Genomic DNA, 13,230 nt, shown 5'->3' on the forward strand with positions numbered 1-13,230 from the left:
GTCCAGCCGTTTCGGAGCCTACACGGAACATACCCACAAACTTTATCTTTTATATATATAGATTTTTGTGTATATCCTCTGTGGTGTGCACCGGCACAAGACACAGGTATTCTTTGAACATGAGAAGGGTTTAGAAAGTAGTCCACTACTTTCTAAACCCAAGTGATTGATACATCAAACGCCTTTTAAACGCTATTGAGAACGCTCATGCATGCTGGTTTCCCTACGATGGTTTCTTATACCGTTAAAGTGATATTTAATTGCATGAAATAGGTATATATATATATATATATATATAGCACCGAAAAGTTAAAGGTGCGTGATCGAATACGGTAGCCCCGAAAGAAAACCAATCGCAAGTGTGATGAAAATCTTTGTGTGCAACACGTGTGGTACATTGCTAAATACACCTTTGGCATTTTCATCGCGCTCGCGCGACTAATACCGCTTTTACTGTAAAAGGCCATGTACCGAACTTGTTGTATAATATACTATTATTATTTAAGATTTAAACCGATGGCAACGGAATATGGGGAATGTTACGTTTTCAATTCCGCAATCGTTGGAAATACTAGCATACGTACCGTGAATAGAAAAATTGGTCTTCCTGATTTAATTTTCACCGCAGTTAAGACGGTACATGTAAGTACATATTTTTACAGAGGACTTTCAAGCTGAAACTATGTCGCTTAATATACTCGTATTAAAACTTAGACTATTTGATTGGTTTTTAGATATTTGATTTTACAGTGTAAATGAAATACGGTCATTAAATTAAATAATGATTTAATAACCTTGACATTATTTTATTAACAAAAAAACAATTAGAATAATTGTATTGTGTTAATTATTGTGTTTGGTTTTTTATATATTTCTAACATTGCATTCCATTAGAAAAATATTCATTGTAAGTTCATGATTGGTTTAATTTTTGATGCTGCATCCATGAAGCACTATAAATGGAGCTTCTAAATATTTTACTTCATCTTTCAGAGAAGATTGTGAGATTATTACTGCTCATCATTTATCAACTTTGAATCTAAATTAAGCATTCCGGATGGACATTGGATATTTAAACCTTCGATCAATTAGAACAATTTAGTTTCTTGGTTTTTCTAATTATTATTATTTTTATTTATTGTATCATATAATGTACTATTTTTATTTTGTTCTTTACTTAAATTTTAGTATATAGTATTTTGAGGTTTGTTAACTGTGTAGTCTTATTCGAATTAATATTTTCTGAAGAATGCAACACAGAGACGGTTGTGGCCTTTTGACCACAATAAAGCGACTTGAAATAGCTAATCATATTTTTTAGTTTGTATTTCTTTCTACATGGATTAATGTATTTTGTTTTATGTTTTCTTTTAAGTCTTTATTTGTTATCAATAAATGCTTATTTATTGATATGACATACGCAAGCTTATGGCTAGATACCTTTATTATGTAAAATAATGTTTAATGCAATAAATTACTCGTTCTATTGAATAGCACACAACAGTCCACTGCTGGACAAGAGGACTCTCCTAACTGGAGGGTTTGCCACAAGTACCACAAGGCACTTTTTATATTATAGTAAACATACTCGTAATTTCTTACTTTAATAAAAATTTTGAGTTGTTTTTTTTAATTTTTTTCCTGGGAAAAAGGACCGAATAACTTTTTCAATACTACTTTTTGTTTTAGGTGAAAATACATGCACCCGAAGATATGGTTGCTGTAACTTTGGAAAATATCCTGCCTAAAAGTTCCGAAATAGCTCTTGTAACCAATTTTGAGGCTATTTTAAAGGTTACAATAATATATAATTACTTTTAAAGAGATAAAAATAGTGAAACAGGTAACAATCGTTCGGATAATATTATTATTCAGCTGCGAAAAAAAATTGTGATAGAGAGTGGGTTTAATTATATGGATGAATGTTTTGTTTTTACTTTGAAATTTTTTGGTTATTGTTATTATTTGAGTTGTTTGTTATTATTGCTATTTTGTACTATTTATATCATTTATGTAATTATTTGTAATTTGCTGAATTTTTATATAGTCCTGGGAAGACTAATTGGGCTAACTTTCTCGGGGTGTGTTTTTACTAAACTTTTTTTTCTACAAGTTAGCCCTTGGCTGCAACTTCTCCTGGTAGTAAGTTATGATGCAGTCTAAAATGGTAGCGGAATAACCTGTTAGGGAGTATGGTAGTCATATCCATAATTGGTTTCTACGCGACATCGCATCGGAACACTAAATCGCTTAGCGGCACGTCTTTTGTCGGTAGGGTGGTCACGCCCAAAGCCTCCAGACCAGATAAGAGATAATTCAGAAATTATAAATTCCCAAATTGCACCTGTCGTGAATCGAACTCGGGACCTCATACTTAAACTCACAGCGCTCACCGTTGCACCAGCATGGTTGTCAAAACTAAATAAATGTATTATAGCAGAAGCACTTTTATACGGATGGGGTTTGTAGGAAGATTTAGTCCGTAGGTTACAGAAGTAGTGTACTCTCAGCGAAGTCGGTCATGCTAAGAGGTAGTAACTGACCTTTTGACATTCAGGATTTCCTCCTACAATAATAAAAAAAAAATGTAGTAGAGCTTTGTGTGACCGAGCTTGTTAGTTTCCATGCTTATTTATGAATGAATGAATGAATGAATACACTTTTATTGTACACCAAAGTAAAAAAAGTAGTTACAGAGATATAAATACATATCACAATTGTACAGAGAGTACAATTTGGTGGCCTTATCGCTACATAGCAATTTCTTCCAGGCAACCAATGGCGTAAAAGGAAAAAACATAGAAAAGAGGTAGGTGGTGCAATAAATAATATTTAAATTTATACAAATTTATATATATAACTATAACTATAATATATATATATAAAACATATAAATACAAATAAAATATATAACAATACAAATAAAAAAATTTGGAAAATCCAAAAGTGCACGACTCATTAATAAAATAGCTATCCAATTATTTGTCAATAAATAACGAAAAAAAAACACATGAGTCGTGCAAAATAAAAAGAAAAAAAAAAAATTTTAAAACAGCTGTACTAGGAAAGTGATGCACAGGCGCCCATGTTGGAATAAAATGTACATAATATCTATAGATATAGATATATCACCATCCATGTTAATTTTACATGGATATATATAGATATACAGTCTTGCAGTTTTCGTTTTTTATTAATTGCAATTAAACTACACTGAATTAATTAATCATTCGCATTCAGTGACCTACAATCGTCGATTAGAATTAAAAAAAAAAAAAATTTAACTCAAATAATGGATTTTTTCACAAGTTAAGAGTGTTTTCGGGTTTCACACATGACGGACAGGAATTTTTTTTGAATTCTATGCAATAGAATAGTAAATCAATTTTTTAAAAGTATGGAATTAATCTCCATTAAATTATCTCGACAATAGTATGCAAAATATCTTGATTCCGTGAACTAACAAGGCTATAATAATAAAAATAGCCGCCGAAATGAGGCGAGAAAAATGTTTCGATCGTAAAGCACTCTCTGATGCTTCGCATCATGAGTCGTGCAATATATTATGCCGCTAAGCAGTGTCGCTGTGTTGCCGGTGTTATTACAGACACATGACGCTTAATACCTACGCTTCAAGTTGATTAACATAGGGTGGAACTTTCGAGAACTTTCGAGAACTTTTCGTTCTTGTTCCTTTAAGGTATTTCGAAGTCTTGCTCTTCTTATGGGCGATGATTTTCAAGCGACCATCAGGTAGGCCACGTTAGTCCATCCTATTAAATATAATATGTAATAGTGTGTTTGTTTGTTTGTTCTCACTTTACGCACTAACTAAGTAATAAATCGACTTGATTTTTGGAATGGAGTTAGTTGAAAGGAGGACAACGCGGGTATCAGTTTTTTTTTAATGTCACGCGTTTTGCGTTCTGATTAATAACGGTATTTTATAAATCCCGTAGGTACCGTTGGTTTTTCTGGGATAGTAGCCTGTATTGCTCAACGTCCTTTCAATAAACTCATGCCAAACACCAAGTCGATTTTTAACTGACTTCAGAAAGGAGGAGCTTCTCAATTCGCTTACTTTTTTGTTTATTCATGTACACCGATTACGCTGAGATTTTAGTAGGCAACGAATAAAAAATGTTGTAGAAATTATTTATTTCTTGTTGAAGTCGGTTTTTTAACGTAGTTTTTTTATATAAATTTTATCTCAGGCTGCGATTGGTCGCAGAGTCGCTGGATCAGGTCCTGTCAGGTTCAAAATTATCTGTCGGTCACAAAGATTCTGTATCGCGCTAAGTAATTGTTCACAAAAATTTACTTTTGTTTAGGCTAGACTTTTGTCTCCGAGCACCATCACCCGTACGTAGGAAGATCTTCCTCGTCATAGCTCCCGTCCAAGCTATATAAAATCCGAAAAAAAAATGTTATAGTGATTATACTTTTCTTTGTTCAGGTAGTGCAAACGGTAAACGACGCGACAGTACTTTCGCTGCCACCGTCTCTGCGCGGTTGTCTGTTCAAGAAAGAACGGCCTGAGCTCCCGGGCTGGCCCTTCAAGGAGTTCACGTATAGCGCCTGTCTGCTATACTGCAGGGTTTTGGCCCAGACCAGCTTTTGCAATTGTACACATCACTTTTTGTCACACATATGTGAGTTCTTTTGGCTTTTTTCTCCACGTTCCACATCATAGTACATCCCACTACTGGGCGTAGGTTTTATCAAGCATAATAATAATATAAGTTATCATCATCAATTATTAGTCTATAACTGCTGGGCAAAGGCAACTGCTTTCTCATAGGAGAGACGGTTTTAGAGCATAGTTCCACCACGCTGCTCCAATGGGTATAATAGTTATGTAATCTATATGCACAGGGTATGCTGATTATATAAAATGAAGAAAATCTCCATTACGAGTTTTAAAAAACTTAAGGATAGACATTGTAAGAGATATTAAAATTCTATCCTTAAGTATTCATAGCTCATACTGGTGATTTTCTTCATTTTATATCATCTGCATACCCTGTGCATACCCTGTCTATAAGCCATTGTAACATAATAAATAAATGAATTAATAAGAAATAAATTAAATTACAATTATTATAAGCGGTGATAGCCCAGTGGGTAGGACTTCGACTTCACTTTCGGGGGAGGTGTGCTCGAATACCAGTACGTACGTCTAAGTTACGTACGTTTTAAGCACTGAAGCAGGTGATATACTTGATTCAACGGTGAAGGAAAACATCTTTTGTACATCATCTTTGTACTTTCTAAAGGTACAAAGATGGTCCTTGGTGTACAGATAAAAAAAGAAAAAAAAAAGAAAAGAAAATCGACATTTTAAAACATACAATAAACTTACATGAAATTATATACACTATAGTTGACACCCTAAATAAATACATAATTTAAAAAATAGATACATTAATCATAAATGTTGAGACTTTACAGGTTTTAATAAGAAAAATACACATATACATTTATGAACTTATCGAGATCAGAGGTGATCCTTCAGACGACGTTTAAATATATGAACAGATTCGAATTAGTTATACAATCCTATACAACCTATATAATATAAATACAATCTACTTTGCCTAGATATTATGGAGCGGTGGCCGAGATAAGTTCTGTAAAATTTGTGGGTTAACAGTGGAAAAGGGGAACCTTGCCATACGAGATAGAACCTTAAGGTATAGATGGCTCAACAGTTCAGAGTTCATCTATGGTTCGTTTTATGAGATTTAAGTCGATCCTTATAAAGTTTTTTTTTGTCTAGTTAAATGCAATAAAATTGTGTGAATTGTCTTTGTATACTTTCTAGGCGGTCTGGCTGCATACGACTATGCCATACTCCGGTTGGTTCTAATTAACGTATAATATAAAAGCCTTTTAAGTTTTTGAAATGGTTTGGCATTTCAAAAACTTAAAAGGTTTAAACTTTATTCTAGTTTCTGAAGTAAGCTATTAGAATATAAATAAATACCTGCTTAGTTAGTTCCTTATTTTACAGTCGGGTCTCCGGCTTGCGACATCTTGGGACTAAACTGTCTGGATAACAATAAAGGTATGCGAGATTTATGTTTTTTTTTTTCCGTTAAATACTGAGGACCGAGGAGGTTGTCAATACAGATGTTCTTTTAAATGTATTTTCAGTCAAAGCTCCGTCATTTATTTCCGAGATTTTATACGCTGCAAAGTTTTTGTGTGAACATGAATATTTTTCAACTGATAAATGTTCGTGTGATGAATATGAATAAATTTCCAGTGCCTAGGTGTTTATCTGTATATTATTAGTATTTTTTGTATATAATTTATAAAGTTTCCGCAGTTATTTTAGTACCCATACTAGTACATTTAGTACATAAGCTACACCTATTTTGGAGTTTGGGGCTATATGGCGATGTGTCGTAATATATTTTATTTTATTTATATCTTTACGGACGGATTTTCAAAATTTTTTTTTCGAAACGGGTTTATTCAGAACGGGTCCCATTTTTAATATCATATAGATCTGATAAAGCGTTACGGAGACTGACAACGGAACTCTTCAAAAATCTAACAACCACGAAGGCTTTTGAAAAGGTTTTATATATGAAATTTAAGGTATATATATGATAATAACTTTGCTATGTTTTCAGAGAGGATAGTAAACTATGATTGCAACTGTCCCATGGCTTGCGATGAAACCCAATACAGTGCTGTTCATAAATTCTCCAAGTGAGTAAGCAATTATCTTACGGTTAATAAAAAATCCTTTCCTGTATGGCTTACATCAGTCATATTCTCTGATCACACCAATGAATTGAAAACTTCTTTTCGTAACTTTGTCACTGAGATAATGAATGTCAGTGTGCTTAATGTCCGAAAAGACAGTAAAAATTTTGAATTAATGAGTAAGAAGGTCGTGAGCTAACCGAGTAGCTTTTTATGACAGAGCTCGCCTGGGGAACTATTACCGCTTTTTTTTATATATTAATAGCGGGCAAACGAGCAAGTGGGTCACCTGATGATAAGTGATAACCGCCGCCCATAAACATCTGCAGCACCAGAGGAGCCACCGATGCGTTGGCGGCTTTTAAGGAATTTGTTTATCCGCCCCTTGAATAACCCTATATTGTATTTAATATAGTATAATATTTTGTTTATTGTTCAATAAAACATAGGTACAATTTACATTACATCTGCACAATAGGTATAACTTATATTACAACATATTAGTCTTTATAAACAAAAAGTGGATATAAACAGTCGACTTACAAGAAATGGTCATAAATTAGTGACATCTGCATATCGTCTGCGAAAGGTGCAGAAGTCATTTGTGGGATTGAGTATACGCTTTTATAATATGATTCCTAAGGTAATTTTGGACCTACCAATCCATAAGTTTAAAGAATGTGTTAAAACACATTTATTAGCGAGGTTATTATACAATTGATGAGTTTCTTAATGACAAGGTTGCTTGGAAGCATCCGGCTCCGCTTTCATCTCTCACAAGATAGAAAAATGAATGTTAAAATATAAAATGTAAATTTTTGATGTTGGAAAAGAGCAACTGCTGAGTTTCTTGCCGGCTTCTTCTGGGTAGAATCTGCCTTCCGAACCGGTGGTAGAGTCACTACACACGGACAGACTTGACGTTTCAAAAGTGCTTGTATTAGGCCTACTTGAAATAAATGAATTTTGAATTTTGAATTAATGTTAAAATTAACACGGATATACAGAAATCAACTGTCCCTAAGCTAGGTATAAACCTGTGTTATAGGCGACAGTGCTCTCCTTATAAATATGGCTTGTTTAAAACAAAAAGTAAAAAAGTAAAAAAATAAAGATATCAATTCGCAGGTAACGCTGGTAATCATATTTGTACTATGTTACATGTTTTGAACATATGTGTGTGTGTGTGTATGTGTGAAATATTTTTGAAGAAACACATCTGATGGGGGATTGTTCCATAATTTTTGCACATCGTGCTTAACATCTCGGGTTAAAGGACACACAGTAGAACGTTGTAGGAAGTGTTTAATGGTAGCCCTGCGAAGTGTTGCCCGTTTATACGCAATGGTTTTCCACTTATCATCACGTGGACCACCTGCTTGGTCCCTCAATTATTGCTATAAAAATAACCTGCTAATCGTTTGACAGTTGTTATAAATCAATACCCTAATCGGTTCCTACGCAGAATCTTATTGGAACGTAAAATCGCTTGGCGGAACTTTTGTCCAGTTGTCAATTATAAAATAATATTTTGATGCGATGATAGTAAGCCAAAACAAGTGCCTGAGTCAGATTGTTTTTAATTTATGACGTATGAATAACAAGAATTTATGACGTATGTATAACCACTAGTAGATATGTAGGTAGGTACTATTAGTTATTCCGTGATGTAGCTTTAAACGTGACGTCACTAAATTCATGCAGAATGTATGCATGTGTGTAAAGATATAGGATGTTACAAATAGGTAAACTGTTCTTCTGTTAAAGGTCTGGTTTCCACTTTTTTTCCTAATTCTGAGGTTGCCTGGCAAAGATAGCTATTAGGAGATAAGGCCGTCTTTTATATTCTACTTCTTTCTTAATGTTACTTTTTTTCTCTTGTATATACTCTTGATTGGTGTAAGAATAAAGAGTTATAATAATAATAATAGTAAACGTAAACTAAAGTTGGAATAATGTTATGAAATGTCACATTCAACAGGTATTGTAATATGTGGAAATCTCGTTTAGGTCGGTTCTGCTGAGCCCAACATAGATAACAAGCCAATAAATAAACATACGAAAAGTCACACATTTTCATTTGAATATTAGTATGATAATAAAATGCTGATTGACGCTACAGTGTAATAATATAAAATTTTGTACCAAATTATATAAATTAATAAGTATAGGAAGGAAGGAATATTTTAGCATTTTGAGTTCGTCCGGGGAAGTACTATCGCCATGCAGCCAGCCGTAGTGTTTGTATACTCATTGTGCATACACTATTGAGTCAAAGTTAATACATCGTGTTAATTTCCTCATTGCTATCAAGTATGAATTATTTTAGGAGATTTATTATAACGCAAGCCGGGCTTTTCGGCTTGTATTGTACCGCCACTGGCCATGCTTATTTCCAAGCAGCATTGTCGCAATGCTGTGTTCTGGTGTGAAGGTTATTACAGGCTCAAATTGAAGGACACAGGGTGGCATGTTGCAGGGCGTGCTTCTTGCATGCCCTGTGAAGTGTTACTCTGTTCAAAGGCGATGGTTTTCCACTTACCATCAAGTAGGCCATCTACTTGGTCCGTCAATTACGACAAAAAAAAGCATCTGCTGTAAAATGTATACCTTAGTAGCTGTTGTCCGCGACTTCGTCTGCGTTTGATGTGGCATTAAATTTAATTGTAGTTCTAAGAAAAATTAAAGTATTCAGTAACGCTAAGCCTTAAATGAGAGTTTTGCTGCTGTCCGCTGAGGAGTTCTGTCCTCTATCTCTAACCACATTTTGGGCAAAATTAAACACATATTATAACCTCTATAGTACAAAATAATTGTTTAAATCGGTTATAATTTGTCGGAGTTATGGTGTAAAATCGTCAAACACTTTCATCCCCTCTCCCAAAGGAACCGAGCTTAATGTGGGGATAAAAGTATCCTATATTACTTCTGACACTTCCAAAAATATGTGTACAAAGTTTCATGAGGATCGGTTAAGAAGTTTTTGCGTGAAAGCGTAAAAAAACACACTTACATTTATAATATTAGTAGGGATAGGGATGAATGTAAAGTTATAATAAATAAAAAACGATAAATGATACAAAGATTAAAAATATAAAATTCATTAACATCATTCGCCTCTGGCAAATAGAGTAGAAAATAACAGAACTCTCGCTATTAAATTAACCCTAGATAATAATTATCAGCTTTCAAGCTTGGAAAGTCAACTCAATTTTCGCGGCCATAACTTTATTTTCTCTCGTTAGCGAGTTTGCTTAAAACAGTTTTCTTGGTAACTAAAGATAGGAGAAATACTACAACGAGCAACGAGGTTCTAAAACATCTTATCTTGGCTTGTTTTAAATGTATTATGCGAGAGTGTCCCTGTTTGTTTGTTACCTTTGTCCGGCTCAAACGTTGAGCCAATCTTGATAAAAATTGGCACACGTGTAGCCAGCATCCTGGAGATTAAAATAAGATAATAATCCCGGAAACGCTTCTGGTAAAAGTTACCTGCGGGTTTAATAAAATAACATTGTTATTTATGGGCTGTGATAGCCTAGTGGGTAGAGCTCGAATGCACTGTCGAGGGACTAAGTTCAAATCCCAGCACGTACCTCTAACTTTTCTAAGTTATGTGCGTTTTAAGTAATTAAAATATCACTTGCTTCAACGGTTAAGGAAACATCGTGAGGGAATCTGCATGCCAGCAACTGCTGTGTTTCTTGCACTTCTTCTCGGTAGAATCTTGACGTTTCAACTGTGCTGAAAGAGTAGCCAGCCTACTTAAAATAAATGAATATTGTAATTTTTTAAGTACTAGCGTCCAGAAACAAAGTTCCTGAGCCTGTTTCTGCAAGTAAGTCATTAGTGTAAGTCAGGGGTACCCAACCTTATTAGGCCAGTGGCGGATTTACAAGTTAAGAAATTTTTCACGGCGCCCGTGACTTTACCTAGCTAGTTCAATTAGATAGGTATTTGTTAGTTAGGCGCAAATAATAAAACATTCTCATTTAGTAATACAAAAATTAAAATAAATAACTTTTTAAGAAAAATAAAACATTGTGTAGTTTAATTTTTATACAATGGAATGGCTGAGCTGGTGATATTCACACAATTTTTCAAAGTGCGGGACACTCCAGCGGAAATACTATAAAAAAAATATTTTTGAAGTACAAAAGGAGCGCCTTCGCGGTGCACCTCTGTTCTTTATACGGTGCCCATCTTGCGAAGTCAATGCTAAGTCATAACATTTAAGTAAGTGTAACATAACAAAATCATTTTGATCATTTTATATTTGTTTTTTCAAGTTTACAGTCGATGTTTTTTTGTTAACAGTCGTGTAAAGCAAACGCCAGAAATGTTAAAACGTGGCTCCCGAGCAAGAATACGCCTTGCGCACCTGCCGTCCTTGAGAGTACGAAGACTGGCCATCAAAGACACACTCGGTCTTGTAGGTTAGTAAACATCGTCAGCCTAAAACGGTCCACTGCAGGACATAAGGACTCTCCCAACGAGAGCCTTTGCCTTATGCCTATAATCACCACGCTCTGCAGACGGGGAACGCTGCTGCCCTTTCTACGTTATATTTCTAACAACACCCTTAAGAGGGGGGTCTGTGACAACTGTATTCTGATCTGCCATCACCGCACGGTAAGTAAACATAAGCAGTGGCGTTCATAGGGTATGCTCAGGGTATGCAGATAATATAAAATAAAGAAAATGGACAATACGAGTTATAAATACTTAATGGTAGGCGTTTTATAACTCTAACAATGCCTATCCTAGGACTATGCCTAGGCACGCCACTGAACATAAGGCATTCCTTTTTTAAATTTGACAAAAAGAAAACTTGTGTGTACACGCGTTAGAAGTTGTACTTATTTGGCGTAACAAGATAAAAGTCTTTTCATAAATTGTATCTTTCGCCTTATTCTATGTTTGCAGTAAAAATAACACTAACAATGGAAAAAAGGTATAGTTTCAATTATTGTAAGGTAACTGTCACACCTTTTTAAAAAAAACTAAAATGTTGTCGACCGCTAACTTCATGTTCATGTGTGTGCGCGCGCGTCGTAAAAATTTACTCTCACCATTTTTCTCTAACGCGCCAAAAGAAGTATAACTTGAAAAAATGTCGGTGCTTTAGATTTAGAAACCGGGACGAGTATCAATGTTAACTTGCTAAATTTGATGACAGACTCTGTGACCACAAAATTAAGAGCATACAGAAACCGTGGACACGACTAATATTGAATCATCAAAAACCACTCCACTTTAGTAGTGTTTCTCGACCAGGTGGGTTAGTCACTAAATTCCATTTAGAAGTTGACAATTTTTATTATATGTACTTCTAATGTTCGAAGCGTTTAACATACTATGGGTAAAACGGAGAACGTCTGCGAGCTACCAACATTCCGCGGGTGACGTGACAAGACATGCGCGAGGCATTGTTGCCATGCCACATGTTTTTGGACACAATGCACTGCATGCAGTAATGGTTGAAAGAGGGTTCCATATAATGTCCTTAATTCTGTGACTGTGACTTAAAAAAACATTGTTAAAAATAAAAACACATCAATCATTGATGTATGACAGCATATTCTAAACATAATAGCTACGTGCCACGCATAGGCTTCGTAATACATACATTTAACAATTATAGTTAATGACTTGCATTTAAGTTTAAGTACTTAAGTACATTAGTTTAGTAGTTAGCATATTCAACTCCGGATCACAAGGTACTGGATTCAATTCGCAGATCGGGCCACAATTTTTAGGTATTGGTTTTTTTTTTTTAATTCTTATCGCGCCTCGGAGAGCACTTCAAGCCATTGGTTACGGTTATTATAACATATGTGTAATAAGAGTCGTTAAATCCCGCCAACCTGTATTGCATCTGCCGGGTGGGTCTTTGCTTTAAATCCCTCTTTGCTTTGTGAGGAGACACCTTTGACCAGACCTTTGTAGGATTGTGAGGATGACTTTAATACCTAAAACTAAAAATATATATCAAATATGTGGAAAAATATAAACATATTATATGCTTGTGGACATTATATTCGGCTAAAAACCCCTATCTCAGCTATGGTGTATGTAATGAAGGTGTTTAATAATGGGGCTTTGTTTTATGTGTATAAACGCCAGGTAAAAACTTGCCGAATAAACCGAATAAAAAAATCCAGGCATACGTTTGGAAGGACACACACTTTAGCTGTTAAATAGGCCTCTAGCATTAAAGCCTATTTAAGCTCGGTCTACAATTTATTGTCTACCTGCCGCTCAGCGGAGTTGGTGTGCAGACTACTCGTATATAAAATACTCGTATATTTTGACTTAAAGCTGTGGCCTTGTCGACAGAAACAAATACATGGGCGGTACTACGTTAAATCTGAGATTTTTAAACTCCTAATCGTCGTCTTGGTTGACTATTGATACTCTTTAACGTCAGGGCAACAAACGCAGAGTTTTAAACGGAAGTGTTTTTTGTTTGTTTCAGTACAGTTAACTCTTGACTCCAATCTCACCTAGTTG

General features: G+C 34.8%; 1 protein-coding gene across 1 annotated transcript in view; it reads left to right on the forward strand.

The window, feature by feature from the left end:
- Nucleotides 1-13,230, forward strand: part of LOC120627017 (sodium channel protein Nach-like) — a 29,045-nt gene that overhangs the window by 15,299 nt on the left and 516 nt on the right. Inside the window, exons 7-12 of the mRNA XM_039894855.1 lie at nt 507-642; nt 1,690-1,794; nt 4,457-4,652; nt 6,014-6,067; nt 6,642-6,720; nt 11,035-11,153. Coding sequence (XP_039750789.1) covers nt 507-642; nt 1,690-1,794; nt 4,457-4,652; nt 6,014-6,067; nt 6,642-6,720; nt 11,035-11,153 — 689 coding nt within the window. The remainder of the gene's footprint in view (nt 1-506; nt 643-1,689; nt 1,795-4,456; nt 4,653-6,013; nt 6,068-6,641; nt 6,721-11,034; nt 11,154-13,230) is intronic.

The sequence above is a fragment of the Pararge aegeria genome, chromosome 10 (assembly GCF_905163445.1).
Source record: "Pararge aegeria chromosome 10, ilParAegt1.1, whole genome shotgun sequence".
NCBI lineage: Eukaryota > Metazoa > Arthropoda > Insecta > Lepidoptera > Nymphalidae > Pararge > Pararge aegeria.